The sequence below is a fragment of the Urocampus carinirostris genome, chromosome 9 (assembly GCF_059441175.1).
Source record: "Urocampus carinirostris isolate Australia breed hairy pipefish chromosome 9, RoL_Ucar_1.0, whole genome shotgun sequence".
In the NCBI taxonomy this organism is placed as follows: domain Eukaryota; kingdom Metazoa; phylum Chordata; class Actinopteri; order Syngnathiformes; family Syngnathidae; genus Urocampus; species Urocampus carinirostris.
In genome coordinates this window covers 6351596-6375322 of record NC_142357.1, presented here as the reverse complement: position 1 = coordinate 6375322, position 23727 = coordinate 6351596, and the positions used below count along the sequence as shown (strand labels likewise).

General features: G+C 37.8%; 1 protein-coding gene across 2 annotated transcripts; it reads right to left on the bottom strand.

The window, feature by feature from the left end:
* Positions 1-206: 206 nt before the first annotated feature.
* Positions 207-23514, bottom strand: slc7a2 (solute carrier family 7 member 2). Of its 2 annotated transcripts, none has more exons than XM_088344374.1 (12): positions 23372-23514; positions 18735-19112; positions 18508-18663; positions 18057-18222; positions 16144-16280; positions 15781-16003; positions 13536-13675; positions 10576-10678; positions 7326-7540; positions 7086-7252; positions 5278-5386; positions 207-2944 (listed from the first exon to the last, which is right to left on the bottom strand). In XM_088344374.1, the coding sequence occupies exons 2-12, from the start codon at positions 19102-19104 to the stop codon at positions 2781-2783; spliced, it is 1950 nt and encodes a 649-aa protein (XP_088200500.1). In that variant the 5' UTR covers positions 19105-19112; positions 23372-23514; the 3' UTR covers positions 207-2780. The 2 variants fall into 2 exon arrangements, with proteins under 2 accessions (XP_088200500.1, XP_088200501.1); XM_088344375.1 differs by lacking the exon at positions 13536-13675 and adding an exon at positions 12296-12432.
* Positions 23515-23727: the final 213 nt, after the last annotated feature.

Here is a 23727-nt window from a genome sequence, read left to right as displayed (position 1 = left end):
AATAATCTACCGTCAGATTATGACTTTATTTTTGTTTAGGGAAGGGTAACTTTCATCTACTCATTTACTTATTTTGAATCGTAAAAATTTGGGAAACACACCAGTGTGATTTTCTGAAATTGCCTGAACATGTGTTTTGGACGACACATAGACAAAAAAAATTTGAATATTTTGTGAAAAAAAAAAAACACAACACCCAACTGTCATTTGTGTATAAACTCTGTTTCTTTAATTCCCTTAAATAAAAGATGTGTTAATAGGACAAAGCATTATTAAAGTATTTAAAAATACAAATCAAACACAATTAAAGTAAGACTTAATGACATGGTTCATCATGACTGTAAAAGTTGAAATACAAAAAAAATGCTGTTAAGACTCAACAACAAAGAATAAAAACTCATAACACTGAAATTAAGTTTGTCTTTTTTTTAAAATTACATGAGTCAACACATGTATGCTTTCTAAACTAATACTGCAATCTAAAAAAAATATTTGCATGGCGCAACATGAAGAAAATAAAAACAAGCATAAAAAGTGCTTTAAACTAATTCACTTATCACAGTTTTGGACACATTTTGCTTTGGAATTGTCAGTGTTTCTGTGGTCATAGTGTGAAGCAGGTGTCCCTAATGTTGTCACCTACAGCACAAAACCTAAAAATAAGCTATGCAGTGACGTGCAGCAGTCAGGGGAGGCAAGTGAAGCAGTGCCTCACCTGTCATCAAAGAAATATAAAATTAGAAATGTATCAAATGGTTTTGTTGTTCACTGTTTAAGTTCTTTCTCCTTTAGCTTCACCAATTTTTTATTTTAATTTTTCAAAATCACTGAATTTTTTTGTTATGAATGTTATGAAAAAATAGTTTTGGTCCTATATTTTCGATACATAAGGCGCACCGGATTATAAGGCGCTACAATGGGAACGTCGACAAAACAGTCAGATAGTTCAGTCAAACTTATTACCCACTTAACATTCCGAAAGCTTGCAAAGAAGCAAATACGTGTCTCAGACATGCACGGAAACAGTGTCTGTACGATGTCACCAATCACTCAAATGCATCGTTCCAAATATCTTTCGGAAGGTTAAGGTCTTGGGATTCAAAAAATGCCAAACATTTCTCAGTTTCCATTTTGTTTTTTGCTGGCCACTGTGTGGACAGCAAAGTAAGAATTTTATTGTGCAGGGAAACAGGGTTCTTTACTGTCCATATGGCAATAAACACTTTGAATTGAATTTAGTTTAAAAATAGACTCATCACAGAAACATCAAGATCGTTCTAAAACAAGATACCGGGAAAATATAAAGCCGCATAGCTCACCTAAGTTCTCTTGCAGCCATCACGTTCAATAATGATACGTAACCATGGTCTTCTTACAACCGTGAGTGGAGTAAATCCAGGAGAGTAAAATATTTACAAATACAGAATAGTAAAAAATGTTTTCTCTATGCCGTAGTGCAACCCAAAGTGTGATTCACATTCATCTTTTTCGGCCAATTGCAGGCTTTGTTTCGCCCCTTGAGCCTATGCGAGCCTGTAAATGATAAAAAGGATCCGCCCCCTTTACCTCCGAATAACTTTAGCCAATAGTGACTGATTCAAATGATGATTGACACATTGGTTAGGAAATGAAACGCCGGTATATAAATCCTAGTATACACCACGGACTACTTCGCCTTCGGGGGGAAATCTTTGCAAGACTTTGCGACTTAATATTGATCCATATATAAGGCGCACTGTATTCTAAGGCACATGTTCAGCTTTTGAAAAAAATAAAGGCTTTTAGGTGCGCCTTATAGTGCGGAAAATATGTTACTTACTAATCTGATACAGGGTACTGATAACTCACTAACTAACTTCTTTTAATACATGACATTTCCCCTACTCAAAACAAGATCAATCATTTAAAAGAGATTATTGTATGGTGCAGCATATTATTACTTTTAATTGCATTCTATTATTTGACTCCACCTGAGCATCTCTTTGTCACATCAGCCACTTTCAAAATTAAAAAAAAGGAGCATGTATCAGCGTGATGTCAACACGCACGTTGTATCTTATCCAGTAACTTGCAATCAGGGGAGGCTATAGTATGTATACTATGAATACAATTGCTATGTTGCGTATTATAGTGCTGTTTAGCTGCAGATGCAGAGTGAGGCAAACAATTCTCTTGCCTCATGGCAAATTGTGATAGTGAGACCAAGAATTATGTTTTGGCGCACACCTCAGCCCAAAATAATAAAATTTGTGATAGTTTCAGCAAAGAAACAAGCCATCTAGATATTTTTTTTTCTCATAGCATGGACTTTTTTCGACTACACATATATTTGTTTTATTCAAAAAGAGTCGTGTATAGAATTTGTTGATAAACATGTTTTTCAATGCTACAGTTTATCCATTACTTTCTTGCTCTGCCAAACGAATGACGAATAAAATGAAACTTCAATATTTGTAAAGCTATGTCTCATTCAGGTATGAACTTCACCACATGCCACTGATGTTATGTGGCATAAAATGAAGAGAGGAATTAAAATCATAATTAAAATAAATGTAACAAGTAACATCCTATAAAAGAATCATCTCCGTTTTAACGAAAGTTTAATTTTTGGAAAGTCACTCCAGTGTCATACTGTGGGCATGGTTGTCATGTGACCACTGATGCTAAAATACTGACTTGATGTTTGTAGACTGCATGTAATAAGGCCCGCGTTGATGGAAGTTCCCCAACTTTGCCTTCCTGTCTGCGTTTCGCTTTAAAGTCTGTTGACACTCGAACTTTCAGAAGTGACTGGTCTTTTCTGGGTGGATGAACTGCTCTCGCTGATTGTTAGCTGTGTTATAGGCGGTGCACGCCTGCTTGGTGCTACTGCCGCTTTTGTCCTGGATGAAACGATGGCGCTCCACGCTGTGCCGCATACCATAACCAAAGTAGATCAAGAAGCCTGGCACAAGAAATATAAATTGATATTGTCACTGGCAGGACAAAGGCTAAATCCCTGATCAGACCCCCTACGACCGAAAAGGAGAATTCCGCAAACCAACTGGCAGTGATTCATTCTTTAATTATTATTTGAAGGACATCATAGGGGCATCAAAAGTTATGCCGAATTTATTTTTACATGTACAAAAGTGACTTTTCTTATTTTATTTTGAAAATGTCCTTAAAATTCCCAAAAATGAACGGCCAATTTTAATATCAGGTAGTGGTTAAAGCAATGTTTCTCAACCCATTTTGAGCCAAGGCAGAATTTTTCCCCTTAAAAATTCTCAGGGCACACTGACTGTCAAAATATTTAAAAATGAATTTCATGTTGTTGTTTTTTTAAACCATGTTGGCCAAATTGAATGTATGAAGGTTTTCTTATCATTTGTGTTCATCCTTTTAGATAATATTTGTTTTGTTTTTATTTCTATTCATAATATTTTTACAGTAATTTTCATTTAATATATTTTTTGGAACGTTTTCCTACAAAAATGACAAACATACAATGAAAAACTGAGCAAAAATTATCTGTCAGTGGAACAAAACAATGATGTTCTAGGAGAACCCAGGAGATCTCCAATGTGGTGCCCTTATGTATCAGAGTGCCCCCTAAAGACAGTTGAGGAGCCAACAGACCTATTTTCTAGTAAAATGATTTTTTTGGGGGGGTTGATGAGTTCATTTTATTCTACTTTCAATAATTAACGTTATAACAACATAGGGGTATTATGATAAGTTGTTATTTTAGAAACATATGAAACTGGAGCCCTTTGCACTAATTAGTAACAAAAAGTAGCTATCTGCTTGAAAAGCATTTGAGACCCCTGTTTTAAACTTTTTATTTAGAGTTAAACAAAATACAATAATAATTCTGATTAAAATAAACAAAATCAACTGATGGGCACTGCATCTTGGGAAGTCCCACATGCATGCCCAAATTTGCCGACACTCGCCGCATTGACACCTTGCACCATCCGCCTTCAAGTGGAGACGTATGATAATCGTGAAAAAACGTTAAGTTTCTACTTCGCGGATTTTGCCTATCGAGGGTCCTTTTTGGATCGCAACCCCCGCGAATAATAAAGAATACTGTTATACATAATGTCCTTGTAATTAAGCACTACCGACCTCACATTTTCTCTGCTCTATTTTTACATATGCACGCTTGCATGTGTGTGTTGTGGGTGTAAGGTGAGCGGATTAGAGGACACCATGACAGTAAAGGACACCATGATAAAATTAAATTATGGAGTTTTGCAAAGTATTGGCGCATGGATAGAATTTAAGGTTCCTGACCCATCACCAGTTGTGTCTTATGTGTGTGCAATACACAAAAAATGATCAGCTGTTATTCACTTCCATAAAGGTGAACTCATTTTATTAAATTTTCATTTTTGAGTGAAATGGTAAATTTTCTGCATTTATATAGCACTCTTTAAGTCACTGAAATCAAGTTTTCAAACTGCTAAAATTATTTTCAATATTTTTTTTTATTTCTACAGGTTAACTGTTTCATACAATCGAATGACGCATGACCTTTTGTCTTTTATTTCAATGAGCAATTGTCCATAAACAATTCAGAGAGCTCCTTTATTCAACATTGAAACCCTGTAACCATGAATCAATTTCCGTCATCTTAATTTGCTGAAATGAAACAACGGAAAGGCAGCACGGCGGCGCACTGGTTAGCGCATGTGCGGCACAGTTCAAGTCTTGGGAACCTCCTGCGTGGGTTCAAATCCAGCTCCAGACTTCCTGTGCGGAGTTTGTATGTTCTCCCCGTGCTTGCGTGGGTTTCCTCCGGGCACTCCGGTTTCCTCCCACATTCCAAAAACATGCATTTCAGGTGAATTGGCCGGTCCAAATTGTCCCTAGGTATGAATGAGCGAGTGAGTTGTCTGTCCCCGTGTGCCCTGCGATTGGCTGGCAACCAGTTCAGGGTGTCCCCTGCCCACTGCCCGATGATTGCTGGGATGGGCTCCAGCACCCCTGCGACCCTACTGAGGATAAGCGGTGTAGCTGATGAGATGAGATGAAACAACGGAACCTATGAAAATGAATTTACCTACATATAAACCTTAAAACATACTAACTGAAAAAATATAAGCTTTTCCTTTTTATGCGGGGTGCGAGTAAACAAATAATTTGCTTGATGAAGCTCAGAAATGCGCACAAAGTAAAAGCATTTATGCCAAAGACGGACGATTTTTAAATGTTGTTACAAAATTTAAAAAAAAAGCAACATTCTGGAAAAAAATTCATGTGGTTATTTCTAAGGACCGAGAGACTTACCTATCGCCATCCACACGGAGAAACGTATCCAGGTGTCTCCACTCAACTGAACCATCAGGTAAATATTCACAAATATGCTCAGAATGGGCAGAAATGGCAACAAGGGAACCTGTTTGGAGAAATACATTTCCACACCATAACACTTGATAGTCAGTGTTGGGATTAACGCCATTATTAATAGCACCTTTATCAATAACACCGTTACTTAACACCAGTGACCGGGTAATATAACTTATTATTTTTTCTGCTGTTACACCTCTTGCACCTCCCATGTTTCCACAGGCTTCACATTTAAATCACCCAACACGGGCATACTCTCCATACCATCGATCGCCTCGAATCTCACTTCTCTCCCATCCTCCACATTTAGCAACTCCTCAAAATACTCTGCCCATCTCGTCCTGACTGCACTACCGCTAACCAGCAATCTACTATCCTTATCTTTCACTTTCTCTTCCTTTCCAGACTCACTGTTTCTTACTCTTTTCACTTCATTCCAGAACACTTTTCTCCTTTCCACAAAGTTCACTCCTATTTTTCGACACCATTCATCATTTGCTTTCCTTTTTGCTGCTTCCACTGCCGCTTTTACCAACCTTTTCTTTACTTTATATCTTTCATACGCATCGCCACTCTTATCATGCAGCCACTCCTCAAAGGCACGTCTCTTTTCTGTCACAGCCTCTGATACCTCATCATTCCACCATTCACTTCCTTTCCTAATACCTCGACCAACTTTTCTCATTCCACATACTTCTTTTGCACTCCTCAACACTTCCTTTTTAAATCACTTCCATTCAATTTCCACATTCTCCATTTCTCTTCTACTAATCCGTTCATACTCTTCCCTTATCCTCTTTTTAAACTCTCTTTCCTTTTCTGCCTTCTTCAACTCTGACATTTTCACCTCTTTCCTCACACTCTTCTTATAACTAGCCCTCCATGATCCATCTATTCTCAGTTTTCCTTCTACATAAAAATGATCAGACATACCACTAATTTCACCTCTGTAAACATGCACATCCAACAATCTACTTAACATCCCTTTCTTAACCACTATATAATCCATTAGTGCTCTGTCCACCATCTCTGACAAAGGTATACTTATTCACGTCCCTCTTTTTAAACAATGTATTTCCAATCACCAACTCATTTTCCACGCGTAACTCAATCAATTTCTTCCCACTCTCATTTCTTTATGGTACTCCATATCTACCAATCATATTTTCAACCGTTCCATCACCCACTCTAGAATTCAGGTCACCTAGTATTACCACTTTCCACCCCTATAGCTCACCCTATCATAATAATCCTGGGGCTTGGCTAGTGTTTTTGCGTGTTTACAGTTTTTTGTTCATCATAAAGTGTCTCAACAGTGAACATACATTGTTTAACTTCCCAAGACCTGGCGTCCACATGTGTGGAAATAAATGCACATCAAACAAGAAGCTCAGGTCTTTGGAGGTTAATGAGCCTCCATATACAGGATTCAATGGAGACGTACAGCCAAAAAACAGGGTCTGTTGGTGTAACACGGTGACTGCAAACTGTAGTTGAGATACAATGTTGCTTTGGCTTGGCATATAGTAAGATTAGAATGCCTTAGAGAATGTTTGCATGTCAATTTGATCTCCGAGCCAGAAATACTTATGAAAAGAGCCATATCTGTCTGGTTCTCAACCCCTGGTGAGAACATCCAACCAAGTCAATTGGAGCCCTCCAGTATGTCTGACCGATACCATTGAGACGTCAAAATAAACTATCAATATGCCTTTGTGTTGCACAACTTTTGGACTGCCGGCACTTACCATGAAGGAAACCTTGTGAGTGGTCTGCGGCTGTCTGCAAATGACACCAACGCAACAACAAAAGGCGAGGATGCATGCCACAAGCGCCACCAGAATCCAAACTTGGATAGCGACAATGGAGTCGATGAAATAAGTGGTCAGGTAGCTGATCACGCACACCAGTAGCACTGTGTTTACACAAACATTTTTTTTTAAATGAAAAATGAGACCGGGCATTGCATTTTGCTGCGTGTAGCCTACCTAACACGCAAATGAAAATGTTGACGGCACTGGACGATTGCTCGGAGGGGGCGCATGGTGGGTGCAGAACTGCTTGCAGAACTGAGCCCTCCGCCTTCAGCGTGTTGAGGTGGGACTCGGATTCGGTCAGTTCGCACTCGGCTTCCTCAGAAGACAGACGGTCCCTTGTGCAGATGCTTCCCCCTCGCCGCTGCAGAACGCCGTCTGGCTGATACCTACGGGTCAACATTTTTAGATTAGCATTGGCATTTGCAATGATAGAAACAGACAGTAATCATTGCAGTGTCAATTTGAGTGTTTGTTTGACAACCAAGACAAGTTGAACCTTGCCCCTTGCCCAAAGGCAGCTGGGGTCACTGCCTTCTTCAAGAGTTTAGTGCAGCGGTCGCCAACCTTTTCTGTGCCACCGACCAATTTAATATTTGGCGATACTGTCGAGACCAGGCCCAATTTTAGCATTTATAAAATTAACCTCACGATAATAATGAGACAACAAGGGATTTAGATTACACAGAAGAAGGTATTCGATTTCATATCATTATGAAAGTATTTTTACTCATGGTACCACATTGTACAACGGTCTTTTGGCGGACCTCTTTACCATGAAGCTCCATTACGTCACACAACGTGGTGCCGTGAAAAAATAGTGTAATGACGAGATAAAAATCTAATGCCTTTTCCTTTGTCATCTACAATCCTAATGTACAAGCGGTTAGGAATGGGCGTTTTCGGGTTCGATTCCTGTTTCATCCAATGCTGAGTTCGAGTGGTCACTGGTTTTTTTTCAACTGATGAATGACAAGCAAAATACATGTATTTACACAGTACATGCATTTTCAAAATACTCCTAAGTGGATGAATTTGTATTTACGTGACATAACACGAGGCTCACATACAGGGAGCTTTCATGTCTGCCTTTTTGATTCTCATGGTATAAACAAACCACAATCCAAAAACCTTATACCGGTAGATAAAAAGATTGATTGATTGATTGATTGATTGGTTGATTAAATGATTGATTGACATTTTTATTTTTTTTCCCACTGGTCATCATATACAAGGTTACAATAAGTTGAAAATCAACATCTTGAAAATTGATAATCAATTTTCATAAAGAAAGGAATAAAGGCCAGGGAGGAAAAAGCAGAAGCTTTTCACATTGTTTTTGTCATGCAATGAGACCTAAACAAGGCATTTGTAGTAAAATCGATCCCGTCTCATCATCACACAAGAGAAATAATAGTATAAGTAAAATCTAGATGTTTAGCATATGTCGATTTCATGTTTGCCTTTACGTCTCCCCCTCATTTTTGATTGTTTGGGTTAAAATTTGGTATTTGTTTAATATCTGGTCAAAACTTAATCTTGATCCGATGAAACCTGTATAGCTGGTCTGTCAGGAATTAGTTTCCATTTTGATGTTAAGGACCTCGAACTTGTCGATTAATTTGTTGTAGAAGTCAGCTTTCAGCTTTTCCAAGGCGTTTTCAAGGGTGGTGGTCTATTTGGTGAATCTGTTGGCCAGGAGGGCATCACGGCATAGAAGTAGGACCAAGTGCACCAGTCTGATCTCCAACAAGTTGGTCGGACATTTCTTCAGCCGTGTGCTCAAATTCCACATAAAAACACCAGCACAAACTTCTCCGATGAGAGTAAGGAACAAGAGTTTCACGTCCTCAACATCTTCAATGTTGAGTTAGGTTAAACACAGGGATTTCCAAATATTCCCTGAATCTTAATTTTACCTGCTAGGGTACATGCCCTTTGGGCAAGGTCTTTCATTACTTTCAGCTCTCCTAGTAGAATAGATCCTATCAATTCTACTGAATGCCCAACTAATAAATTCCACTTGGCAGCAGTAACTTGAGATGTGAGGCAAACTTTGTAAGTCTGTGGGTCAATTTTCTGCGCTCTGTGCAGCGGTCAGCGCAGATGTATCATACCAGTGATAAGACGTTATGTATATTGGTCTGGGTTCAACAATAACATTTTGTGTGTGTTTAATCAGGTTTACCCTTAATAAAATACACTCTGTTGTATAAAATAGACAGTATCAGGCTTTTAACCTTGTTTGGGTTTATATAATGATTAAGTAATGATGAGCCAAATAATTTGTAATCACTCGCTTTTATGAAATCATTTTGCTCATTGAAGGATTATTTTACTCGTCTTAAAAAAAACGACTTGGGTCGTTAGGTGGGTGGATCCCTTAACTACTAGGATTCTGGGGGCGCCAATTTCTGTGGTGTGTCTTGGGCAAGTAACGCCTGGTGGCGCTCATCCCTCTCAAGGCCAACAAATGTTTCCGACTGGTCTCAAACCCAGAACTTAGGCGAATATGTTAACCACTTTACTACAGAAACACTACATACAACATCACAGAATTGATTTTAAAATATTGTAAGATATAATATTTTAACTATATTTTTATATTACTTGAGAAATGAGTTGAACAATTGCACTCTTTTCTATTTATTTTTTTTTCTTGCTGTGTTTCCGCACCTGTAAAAATCATTTATTAATGAGCAGAATTATCCATGATCTACTATCTGCACTGGGTTTGATCACTTTGAGTCACCGTAATTTGTATTAATTTATTCCTACATTAAGCGTTCAAAAATTACAAACTGTCCCTTTCACACAATTTATTGAAATTTCACAATGCATTTGATTTTATTATGCTTACAGAAAATGGTATGGAATCACAGAATCCATGTAAAGCGGTAAATTACATCACAGTGGTTCAGCTCCCAAATAAAAGCCAATCATAAGCTTTAGAAAACAGGTGGGCTGCAATTGGTTGTTGCTCAGCCATATGTTACAGTATATCATTTTGGCTAGTTAGAAAACGACTGTCGTTGATAACGTTTCTAAGTGTGGCTGTTTCAGCAAAGGAGACATTTACACAAATAAAATAAGGTGACCCCTAAAAATGTTTCTTTCGAGAAAAACTATCTTCCTTGGCATTATTAATCTGGATAATAAAAGTTATTTAGTACTAGAGCACTGAGTAAACACTTCCTCAGACAGCCCTTTCACATGGGGACAGCAGTGACATTCACAGCCTCTTACATCACAAGTTGTCCCTTAACAAAATAAACATACCTGTGACTTGTCGAGCAGAAAATATTTGACCGAAAAGTTTGTTGTTTGTTTAGATTGCAAATGTGGTCTGTGCATCCCTTTGAGACTTCTTGTGATTAAGGCTATACAAATAAACATGACTTGACTTGACTTGAAATGTGCCCACCTGAGAATCAGTACGCACACAGCAACCAGCGAGTAGGCCAGCAGAGTCCCAATAGACATCATGTCAACCAAAGCTTTTAGGTCAAACAGGAAGGCCATGGCCGCTAAACAGCAAGGAAAGAAAACAGCACATTTCATGTCAAAAAATATTATTAGTCATAGATAACAACACGTGCTCGTGTACAAATTTGACCCAAAACGGCAAATTACAACAAACACCTTAATACAACAAAACCACACATTTACAGACTTTGTTCAACATGCAGACGTTTAAACTTTAAAAATGCAAAACATTTCGTTGAGAATTATTTAAACCAGCTGGCATCATCTCCACATTGGGTGGCGTCTGATTTGTTTGTTGCTGCATGGAATTGATATCGTTTTTTTACTGCCATGATGCAGCAGAATTGATACTAAAGCATTTGCAGGGGTAAATTCTCAGGTTGCACTCAAAGATAAGACAGGGAACCATTTCCATTGGCTGTGAATGAAACCAGCTGTTTATGACCACTATGGTGCAAATTGTCTGTTTTGGACTATTCTAAGCTGAGTGTGTTGGGGTGGGCAGCCAAATCAGAGTCCCACCAGTCAACATGAGCCTACTGTCATTATTAAAGACTACATAATATACATGTGGATATTCTCAACACAATCAACACTATTACAACTTGACTTAGATTCAGCAGTAAGACTTTTAGGTGACTTGGGCAACGGTAACAGCGGCACACAGTCTAAATAGAAACTATTTTCGCGGTGGCACACCCAGCCTCACCCCGGCGGGTCACCTCAGCTGCCGCCTAGCAGATGGCTTAGAACTGATGCAGACCAGGGAATGTGAATGTTTAATTAAAACAAAGCATCGTAAGAGCACATGGGATGGGATTTCTGCCCAATGCTCTGAATGACAAAGTGAAGACATTCAGTGAAGCGCAGATAAATGGCAGGAGTAACTAAAAAATCAGCTTAATATGACGTCACAGTTTCCGGCCCAATAAGAATAATATACCCAACCTGCTGTCACACTACAATATTCAATCAGCCGACACACTTGAGCATTTAAGGATGATGATTTTTTTTTAAAGTAACAGAATCAATTTTTGATCTCTTATCTATCACATTGACATGTGGGGAAGGAATGGGAGAGGTTAAGATTAGTCGCAGGGCTCAGCACGTGTACAGGCTATTGTGATTGAACAGGCTTCGATATTTTACTCAGCAGAGTACAGTAGAGGTTTTTTTTGTCGCACTGCTGTGTATATGTTAATGCCAATTGAATTAATATTGATTGCTACGCTAGTTTATTAAGATTGACGGCTGCGTACACAGTCAGCAAACAAGTGTCTTAACTGTAGCACAATGTGTTAATTTTCTCTACTAGACAATTTTTAAAGTAATGTACATCAATTAGTCAATTTATATTGCTGTTTAAGTTTATTTTTTTCCATCAATTTTTGCATGCGGCTTTTAATTAGGTGCGCTCTTTAGTCCAGAATTTTAGCTACATTCAAAAGAGTAAAAATTCTGCCATTAGGGTAAGACTTTCTCCTGGTGTATTCTGTAAATATCTGAGACGGAAAAGTCTCCTGTTTCCAGTTTAGTGGTTTTTTATACATGCACTCCAGGAAACAAACACAAACATGCAGCCACCACCACGGACACAGCATGACGATTTGAAGGCGGACAAATTTAGCAACGTGCGTCCCTGGTTCTTCGCTGCTTACCCGCGGTGGTACCAGCCGCCATTGTGGCAGCCACGGGTGACTGCCGCTTACTCACTTTGGACATAAATTTGAACAGAATGCCATCTCGTGCCATGGCAAAGAGAATGCGTGGTAGGGGGAACATGGCGCCCAATAGGCTATGAAGAAGAGGGTTCATGGTTAAGTGGAGGACATGGACCAAAAGACACATTTCACCGGCACAAGTGTGAAAGCATTTGGATGAAAACAAAATGTAAAATATGGAATCAAAATTCGCACACATACACGACCGTTCGAAAGTTTGGGGTCACCCAGGCAATTTAGTGTTTTCCATGAAAAAGTCACACTTTTATTTATCAAATGAGTTATCCAATGTCTGTGTTCTTTTGCCTACATTCATGTCTTCCTTTTATAGGCCAGTCTCTGATATGCCGTTTTCTTTGCCGCTCTGCCTCGAAGACTAGCGCCTCAGAGTCACCTCATCACTGTAGATGTTGACACTGGTGTTTTGCGGGTATTATTTTGGAAAACCGCTAGTTAGCAACCTGTAAGGCGTCTATTTCTCAAACTAAAGATTCTAATGTGCTTGTTATTTCTCTTGATTGTGCAGTGACACTTTTCTTTCCACTCTGGTTTGTGCTGTTCTTTGAAGCTAGTAGAACACGTTGTAGGAGACCTTCGTTTTTTTGGGCAATTTTTCAAAACGAATAGCCTTCATTTCATAGAACAAGAATGAACTGTTTAGTTTCACATAAAAGTTTTATTTTTTTTACCTTTCTGAAAGTTTAATCACACCCCCATAAGTGATGCTCCAGATACTCGTCTAGCTCAAAGGAAAGTCTTTTTTGTACCTTCTCTAACCAGCTTAACTGTTTTCAGCTGTGCTAACATAATTGCAAAAATGTTTTCTTATCCATTATTCTTATAATGCAATTAGCAAACACTATGCACCATTAGAACACTGTAGTTTTGGTTGCTCATACCTATGTAGATCTTGACCAAAAAAACAGACATTCATTGCTAATATGGTCATTTACCATGTTAACAATGTTTGGGGTGGATTTCCGATCAGTTTAATGTTATCTTCATGCCAAAAACTGTTTTTCCATCAAGAATAAGAATATTTCTAAGCAACCCAAAACCTTTGAACAATAGTGTCTACCGTGCCTGGTTTGTGGGGCTGACAGGTTGTGTTCTTAGTTTACGGCTAGCGTCTTTCACAGTTGATTGGTGGAAAAGCTGGACACTGCCCGACTCTCACCTGCTACTACACTGGAGCTCATAGTGGCAATAAGGGGTGTCTTCGTCTTAGGATTGATTCGGGCTAAGGCTTTGAAAAGCACCCCGTCCTCTGCCATAGCATAGATTATACGAGGCATAGGGAAAATGGAGCCCAGCAGGCTGCATGAGATGAGACAGCAGAAACATGCAAGACCAACACGTTAGTCCAAAAGCACACACAGGAAACACAATCACATCTTTGCAGTGGGAGGGTGTGCTTTTCTTTTCTGATTGTCTCTACAAATATCACCAATTAGGTGGAGGGAAAGCGCCAATTGATGCTATTCTTAAAATAACATTTTACTGTACTTGAAGACAACACCAATCGATTAACTCAATAGACCCCAAATATTAACATTGCCAAGGACCAAATTTGTACAAGGGCGTAGTTTTGGCATGGACGTAGGGGACCCGTCCACACCTATATTGAGCAATCATTGTTTTGCCCCCACAAATATTTTGTGATCACTTAATAAAGAATATCCAAACCAAAACTACGCAGTGCACATCCCATAACATGAATGTAAAGGACAATCAGTCAATTCCAACCAGAAGATTAATTGATAAAAAATTATAATCACCTTGAACCACCACAAAAAAATGAGAAAAAAATTCACGATGGGCTTCAGAAGGGTTTGCCATTTTGTTCCAGGGCCTTCATCAGACTCAGACTTATTTATGATCATGTATTTATTTTGCCTTGCTTATAAATGTTGACTTAGAGGATTCAATTCATTTTTGAAGGTGTCTGGACTCCCAACCGTTTAGGAACGAAGAGCTAATTCTCGGCTGAGGCTTAGTGCTAATTTGTTCCAGTTTGATGTACATTTCTGAAATAACAAATATATTCAAGTAGTGCCTATATTTATCCATATAAGATATGATAATTATATTGTTTTGTGATTATTATGATTCACTATTAATAATAAAATAACAATAATTATTCATTATAACTGTTATAATTATGCAGATAACAATAATATTAATAAGAACAAAGATAAAAATAACAGTAACAATAACAGTAACAATAATAATAATAATAATAATAATTATTATTATTTTTAATTAATGTTAATATCTACATTACAAAAGGAGAGGGGATAGACAACGTACATAAGCTGCCAACAAAAATAAAACACCCACCATAAAAAAACGGAGTCAGTTACGAGAGTAATAATTTGAATAATTCTAAAAAAATGCTAAATGGCAACCCTTGTTTTATTTTAGGTTTTCATATTTCGTGAATAATACGTTCTTGTGATGCGCAATTTTTGAAAGTGGTTCTCATTCTACTTTGGGTTCTGTTTTTATGGTAATGCTTGGCATATAATGTAATGTTATGAGATGTCCCTCACTTTCACAGTCAGAGATGCATTGGTGAAAAGCAAAAGTGGCTTTTTTTTTTTTAATGTAAGTTTTTTCGAATGATTGGATTGAAACTCTCCCTCCTACCTCACAGATTTGTACTTTTATTATCAAACCTAAGGAATTCAACATTGAGCATGCCAAATGTGATGCCGGTGTGCCTTTTTAATAATCATTCTAACTTAAATAGGAAACTTGGTTAAAAGACTTACAAATTGGGCAGAAATTAAATTTTGCAATAGAGGAAATCTGCATTATTCAACTACACTATACATGCATATTTTTGTAATTACCATATTTTCTATATGACCACATTACTATAAGGCGCGCTGGATTATAAGTATTAATGTATTAAAAACATTTTTTAAAAAAATCAAACAACATTATTATATCTGGTGCCACCATTAAAATGAATTACTTAATTCAGAAAGGCGTACTGTATGCAGTGTCTTTTAACTGCAACTATGCATTTACAATTTTATCCACTGTAATTTCTTGTTTATAAGGCGCACTTTCAATTTTCTGGCTAATTTTTTTGGGGTAAACCTTAGAGTCCGAAAAATGCGGTATATTTATACAGTAACTATATGCATTATATGTACTGGTAATAACACATTTACAACGCACACCTGTATACATACAAATATAGCACTGTTTGCACATCAGATGCAAAATTCAGAGCCAAACCCGCCGTTATTTGAAAGGTAAACATGAATGGTAATTTAGATTTCTCCCAGTCATTTCAACTTAAATGTAAAAAAATTTCACCCATAACATGCCATTTAGTGGAATATATTTCAACAGCAAGATGACCAGCATGCACACTCACAAAATTGGAGGGGGAAAAGTCCATTACTTACCTGGTAGACAGTGCACATAGTGAACCTACAGCAACCACATATTTGGCAGGGCTCCATCCCACATATTCAAAAGCCATGGGTAGAGGGCTTTTCTCATCCAACAGGTAGTAAGGCATCATGAGTGTGAGCGCGGCCGACACACCGAAGTAAGCCAGGAAACACACAGTCAATGAGACCACAATGCCGATGGGGATTGCCCGCTGAGGGTTTCTTACTTCTTCACCTGCGGTGGCAAACAACAAAAACAGTCTCGATAAATCGTGCAACAAGTACTTTCGTGTACAAACCTTAAAAACGACTTATGAGGCAATTTGGCACTAAAACTGTCAACCAACAACTGAGAACCCATGGCCAAACTCTTACCTGTCGTGGCAATGCAATCAAAGCCAACAAAAGCATAGAAGCAAGTGGCAGCTCCAGCCAAAGTCCCACTGAAGCCGTATGGCATGAATCCTCCAACCCCATAGCCACTGGTCACGTTGCCTACCACTGATAAGTTCCTAGAAAATACAGTGATGTAATTATAAAACATTAAATACTCGGGGTACTGTGCTTTAGATTAGAAAATAATCAAACAACATTTGTACTTGGTGGCACGCACTGAGATAAAGTACTTTGGGGACGAATGGTATATTGCTTGCAATAGAGAATCAGTGTTGTTGTTTGCCCGCGTCCCTGCGTCCCTGCGTCCTACACGCATAATTTTTGCTGGGGACGCATTGTGTCAAATCAACGTGCGTCCCCGGGGCGCAACTTTTTTGACACCAAATCGTCATTGTTACCCGGTTACTTTTTTTTTTTTTTTAAGATTTACCGCACTCCAAGCTTTTCGTCAGGCAGATCCACCATTGCTGTTTTGGTCTCGCGCCGATCTCAACTAACAAGATCTCGTTGCTTTGAGATGACGTCATTGTTTTGGTTCGTTGTCGAGTGAAAGAGAAGTATGCCTCCGTAAAAACAGTTGGTATTAGGTGCAAATCAACAAAAAATTGGTAATTTCTTCAGTGTCTGTAATAAGTCGAAACATAATACAGAAAGTGGTAACAACAGCAATAATTCCGGCACGAAAAAACGGCGGAGAAATTCTTCAGAATACCGCGAAGGCAAGGAAAACATGTGTTTTGAAGCGAATGATTAGACGAAAGATAAACAAAAGAATACTCCTAGCAAGAAAAGGACTTTTCTGCCAAAATGGAATCAATTATATTCCTGGTTACGCTGTGAGGAGGATGATAATGGAGGCTACATGTTCTGTGATGCGTGCACCCAGCGTGACAAAAAAACTGGATTGCATAAATCATTTCGCAAGACGAACTTTCAGAAAAGCACATTGGATCGGTACCACGACAATGAAAACCACAAATTAGCTATGGAAATTCGGTTGCTGCAATTGGACCTAGAGAAGGCATTAAAACTGGCGGGACAGCAAACCACGAAGAATATATGAACTGAAAAATCTGAAGGGATTAAAACTGCATGAATATATAGACTAATACTTCAGCAACATTATTTTGTATAATGTACAATATTTTTGTGAACTGAAAAATTTGAAGTGATAACTGCTTTGTATTACCAATTAATTGTGATGATTAAAACTGAATGAATATATAGATCTATATATTTATATATTTGTCGCCGATTTAAAATTTCAACATCGATAACACAAAATTTTGGGGACCCATAGATTTTTGAGCATGCGAGTCCCCGCGGACCCATCACTTTCCAGAGGTAAAATGAACACTAGAGAATACGTATAATGCCAAAGTGGTTGTTTTGACAATTATTGAGTGCTTGTGCACTGTGGTTCTCTATTTGACTATTGAACACTTGCAAAGAAGATTGCTTACAATGCCGGGTTAAGTTAGTTTGACTGGTATTGAGCGCTTGCACACCGCATCATTGTCACTGTCTGACAATCTTATTGCGGTTCTTTGATTTCCCACACCCTTCAGTGTCAATCTACTTTTTGTAATCTGGCAGATTTAGATAAAAAGAGAGTTCTCGAGAGGTCCTAAAACAGGCTGGAGATCTTAAATCTTAAGAATTTTGTCTTGTTCTCTCTTGTTCTCTTTGCAAGCTCAAAATTAATTGATGTATTCTACTCATATTTTGAATGTCTCTTAAACTATAAACTTATCAAAGGGCAATGGGGCAAATACCTCAGCATTACCTGGGGTCAATTTGTTTAGGTCTTTTTTGGTACATTTAGATGACATATATACATTGATTTCCTCAGTGAATTGAGAAAAAAATGTCAAACTTAAGGTAATAATGACCTGGTAAGAATAGTGGCATTTACAAGAGATTGCTCAGTTATCTTCCAGTTGTTTGCATTTCCCTTGACAAAGCCAGAGACGATGACGAAGAGCAAGACAAGAACATTGACTGAAGTGAAGACTTTATTAACCCAGGCGGACTCCTTCACTCCAAAGGAGAGGAGACCTGCATGAGCACAAATGAAGCACATTTTAATTCAATTTAATTCAATTTACATATGTTGCTTTTGCACTTTTTGGGTCGGAGGAAATGCAGATGTCTGATGATTACATGCTCATTAAGTCAGTTATGGCATCTTTTCTGGTATTGTCGAATATAAATATGTGTGATGGATGGTGCATGTTAAACACACACCAAGAAAAAACTAGTTGAAAAGACGTAAAAAAAACAACATACTCATAGTTTGATTTGTGTGTATCATCTGGTTGATGAGAAAATACATTTTCTTACCAGACAGCAGTAAAATCAGACAGACTGCAAAGAAATCGGGATACTGAGCAAGGCCAGGAAAGTTCATGCTGAAGTAAGTTTTACAGAATACTTCAATATGTCCTCCTGTTATCTCATCAAATGTTCCGCTCCAAGCTCGGGCTACTGAGGAAGTACCTGAGAAAAACAAAAAAACAAAACAGGAATTATGTACACCATACAAACATAAATATGTGTCAGTTACTCACCAATCACATAGGAAAGAATCAAGTTCCAACCGGTGATGAAGGCCCAAATCTCTCCTACAGTCACATAACTGTAAAGGTAAGCAGAGCCGGTCTTTGGGACACGAGCTCCAAATTCAGCGTAACAAAGGCCAGCCATGACAGAGGCCAGGGCAGCAATGAGGAAGGATATTACGATGCTGGGTCCTGAGTCCCCTTTCGCCACTTCTCCGGCCAGGACATAGACACCCGCTCCCAGGGTGCTTCCCACGCCAAGTGCGATCAGGTCCACAGTTCCCAGGCATCGGCAGAGTTTGGACTCCTCTAAACTGCTGAGGTCAACCAACTTTCGGCGTACCAGGGAACGGCCAAATGATAGCACATGCTCGAACATGTCGACGCCTGTTGAGAAAATATAAGTCCAGTAATTGCTCAATCTATGGCAGAATACTCTTCGTGGTATTGCTACTTTACAAATTTTCATCGTGCATTGTGTTTTGCATTCTCATTGGCTGAACAGTCGCCCTATCCCTATTCTGCCCGCGTCTGCCTGTTCGACAATAACGTTGCGGTCAAAGCTGTACAGGTACGAACAAAAGCTTGATGAACCTACATTCACGGTTCAGGAACCCCTTATCCACCCAGGTCATAGGGGCACCAATTCCTGTCGTGTTTCTTGGGCGAGTACAGCCTGGCGGCGGCCATTTTTCTCCGGGCTGTTTTTATTGGATAGGGGTTAGCACCCCCCACATGACACAGAACTGTTTTCCATGGTTACCAGTAGCAAGAGAGGCCTCTGGATCTGACTCAGATACAGGACCTTCATCATCTGGTCGCTGTTGTTTTTTTTGGTGTAAAGCATCATCCAGCTCATCGAAAATGAGTCCGATCTTGGCATTAACGGGCAGTAACTTGTGTGACAGATCCTAAATCACTGGTGGAAAACTCTTTTCTTTCGAAATTTAGCATATGCACATTTTGTTCATATTCAGATAGTACAATACGTAAAATATCACTGCTGGTATATCATTGAAAAGTATTTAGAAACATTGCATTATCCAATCCAAAGCGCGTTTGGGAAATTTATAATAGACCTATGATATACAGTATATTTTTATTTTGCAGAAATTCACTTGTTTTGCGGGTTATGGAACGGATTAACTGTGATAATAGGGCGAATCAGAGAATCTTTTAATCGAAAATAAATACTTTACTCTTGGATGTTTGAAAATAGCACTTTAGCTTGACAACAGCTCAATAGTTAGTCATATAACGTATGCAGAAATATAGAACAACAAAAGCACCTTATAATTTGACAGTACTAAATGTGTTTGTGAAAAAAAAAACTTTTTTAAAGTACAGTACTTTTACTTGTTTACTAAATGTTTGAGTTTGTAATTTGGGTTTGTTGTTTGGTTTCAATGTATAAACAAGTATTCAAGAAACAAACTAATAAAGGTTTATACTTTGGGGTTTTGACTATCCCAGGAACTTTTTAGAATACAACCCCCGCAAAAAACGAGGGATTACTGTAATTAGTTACACTCGAAATTTGCCAGCAACTGATGGATTTCAAAGGTACTTTCCCAGAATAAGGTACAGTTTGGAATGCTACCAGCCTTGCAGGGCCAAATCAATTGTGTTGTGGAACAGATCGGTCCATTCAAAGGACTGCATTCACTCACTGAGTATGAATGCATCACTTTGACCCAGCATTCACATTTCAGTGATGCTCATTATAAATGAAACTATAGTAGGCCAGATACCAGTAGTGTGTACAGATAGAAACTACTTGGTGATTGAAATCGTTTCACTTTTAACACTGAAAAAAACACTAGGAAGTTTGAATTTTCCATTGTTCTTTAAAATTGCACCAATTGCAGTTGGGAAAAAAGCTTGTTTTCTAGCATAAATTTATATTGTTTATCTTAATTTTTCATTTACTTTAAACCTGATGTGTAATATTCAAAGAGATTCAATGTTTCTAAAAAACAAAAACAAAAAAAAGGTAAAAAATTGCGTACTCCATTTTTTTTTCATTCAAATGTGCACTTTTATAAGAATTTACTCAAAGCACCCTATACACACCCAAATATCTAATAAAAAGTAGGACTGTTCAACACCTCCTTTTTTTCTAGACCGGTAACAATGCGTGTACTTGCAACTTTTTTAGAAGTATTTCTCCAAAAGCAAACACAAATATATCAAGATAGAGCAAATAACATTGAGGTTAAATGTGAAGAATATAGAAAGCTAAAATATGTTTTCTTAGATAATTGATATTTTCACCAGCTCTTCTTTTTAAATACTTTATTAAACAGAACTTCCAAACAAATTTTCCACAGCAATGTTGCAGTAACATTTAAAACAGCCTGTACAAACAAGCCAAATTAAAGGAAGTCTAAATAAACATGCCAGAAGGTGGAATAGTTACATAGAATACCAAAATGTTTACAGATATAATAAATTGTAATGGCCCTCTGATTTATTGGAAAGCTTTAAAGACAAAATGTACTATTTAGAGAGGCACTTGAGAATATTTGATCACTAAATGTTTTTGTAGTGCAGTTCGCCCATCACGCGAAATTTCCCCAGTTCGCGACGGGTGGAACATGTGTTGGCCTGGAGAGGGACGCCTGTGTACAGGCTGTACTTGCCCAAGACACATCACGGGAAATGGTACTCCTACAACCCTAGTGCTAAAGGGATCCAACCAACCAAATGTTGTTGTATTGTGTGATACTACCGAAAGCGAGAGCCACAAAGCACAAGGAAAAATATGAACAACGGAGACTTTAAGTGGCCAAACTAAATAATTTCTTTCTTGTGTTTCTTGCCTATTCTTCTAAAAGATTTTGCATTTTTCAACGGGTACCCTAAGCAGCAAGTTGGCAGACAATTATGTCAGCTCCCTCCTGGTGAACCTCACATTATGTAAAAAAATACAAAATTTTAAACCTTATGAGTATTTTAAAGAATGCATTTTGTATGATTGGTTATGTATTATTGAATATTATTCACATTTCTATTGTTGTTTTTTTTTAAATAAATTAAGTCTTTTTTACCAGTAGGGAGAGCTCAATAACTTCAAAGTTGATAAAATAATAAATCCCAAATGTGAAATGCCACTTGTTAATGTAAAATTTAGCTATAATGATTCACACCAGAAACTTCTGACCAAGGTGTAGTGCTAAAATAAACACGTTACAGTTTCAGGATCTGCAAAACGCAACGTACATTTTACATTGATGTGTTTGTTAATTTTTTTGCAAGGGTAAATCATATCAATTATTTTAAATAAAATTCCTCACACTGTTTTTTGCAGTTGGGTAACAAACAGACTGTATCCAGTCAATCAATTGTACATATTTTCTCCAGAAATCCTTGACGAGCACATCAAGAATGTCAGTCATATGTGCCCTCCGTTATGGTGGCAGGTACCAAAATCAATAGCAGTTGCTGATATCTGGAAATATGGACTGGTATCAGCCTGTTACCAATACCTGTTGGAACACTGTTCAATACGGAAGACAGTATACATTTTTTCTTCTTAGAGTTAATTTACACATTTTTTGCGAGCATTCATAAAATGATTAATCTCTGTAGCAGAACCATTATAAATAGATTTGGAGCATGATGGCTCATTTCCATGACAATATCAACAAGTTTATGCAGAAAAAAGACTGTAAAGTACAACTTTTTTTAAAAAATCTTGTTTTTTATTGGACTTACATTTTTGGCAGATTTTTCTTTATCTTTAAAATTAACCTGCCAAGGATCTCTTTACTCACAATTTGTGTTTAAAGCATTCATATTCGTACAGCTTACATTTATATTCATATAGCTTTTTATACACCTCACCTGGATTTTGAAAAGAGAACAGTGTTAAACATTAAAATAGATTGAAAAAAAAACATAATTTCTGGACGATGAGGCTCACTGGATTATATAGCACACCATCCAAAACCGTACCTTGTGAGATAATTTTGTCAAATGAGGCACAGGAAATCGAAACTATTCTTAGACCTAGGTTGCATCGAAAGAAAGCTCAGAAAAAGGTATTTGATAGAAAATAATTTTTATGAAATGTGGTATCACCACTAAAATACATTTTTACTTAAGACACATTGTTTGAACTTTTCAACACGTTTTTATTTTGCATTTTCAAGATTTTTTGTTGTTGAAAAAGATCAATAAAAGAACATTTTAGAGAAACAAGTATTCCATTATCTAAAACTAAATAAAGGTCACGTGTGTTATAGTCATACTTTGAAGAACAATAGTTTATATTTCAAAGCAATGCCAAAATCTTTGTATTCTCTGAAGAGCAAGATGACGCTTAATACGGAAAAACAACAGCAAACAGATTATGGAGGTGCTTTATCTGAGTAAGATCCGGGGGCTTCTCCTGCTATTCGTAACCATGTGCCCAGGATGTACTTGCCCAAGAGACACCAAAGGAAGTGGTGCACCGACAACCTTGGTGGCTAAGGGATCTGTGAACCCTGAATTTAAGTATGCATCTTCAATTTAATATATTATATTTCCCGGTCTATGAAGAGCACTGTACTATTAGGGGCACTTTTTTAATTGAACATTTTGGAGGTTATTGTCCCAAAATATTTTTTTATCTATCAAATTGATCAAATATATGCTCCTACCTGGTATTGATTTAACAATGATAGTTCCGAATTTTGAAGAAAGAACAAAAATTTGAATTCTTCCGCATGGAAAAGTCACTGATCTGTTACAGTCCGACTGACGATCCCTTGTGTCTCAGCCTGAAGTTGTGACTGTGTACTGACATCAAATTCACATCACTGACTGCAAACCACAGAGCAGGTTTTTACTCCTCCCCTCTCTTTTTAGTACTTCTTCTTAGGATCAACCCATTTATGTCCTGCAGAGTCCTGTCCTCATTCCTCATTTCCATGCTTGTCATTTAGAATATTCACACAATGCAACACAAGTTTTCTAAAGTGCAGAAAAAAGTTGGCGCGAAAGCTGTTATTCGAGT

What these genes read in the sequence shown, in the direction of transcription:
- slc7a2 (XM_088344374.1), bottom strand. Translation starts at nt 19,104, where the DNA reads ATGTTCGAGCATGTGCTATCATTTGGCCGTTCCCTGGTACGCCGAAAG. An exon ending in GTGTGCGTACTGATTCTCAG is followed by an intron (nt 7,541 to 10,575) that starts GTGGGCACATTT and finishes GTTGACCCGTAG; the next exon opens with GTATCAGCCAGACGGCGTTC. An exon ending in CTCACAAGGTTTCCTTCATG is followed by an intron (nt 5,387 to 7,085) that starts GTAAGTGCCGGC and finishes TTCTCCAAACAG; the next exon opens with GTTCCCTTGTTGCCATTTCT.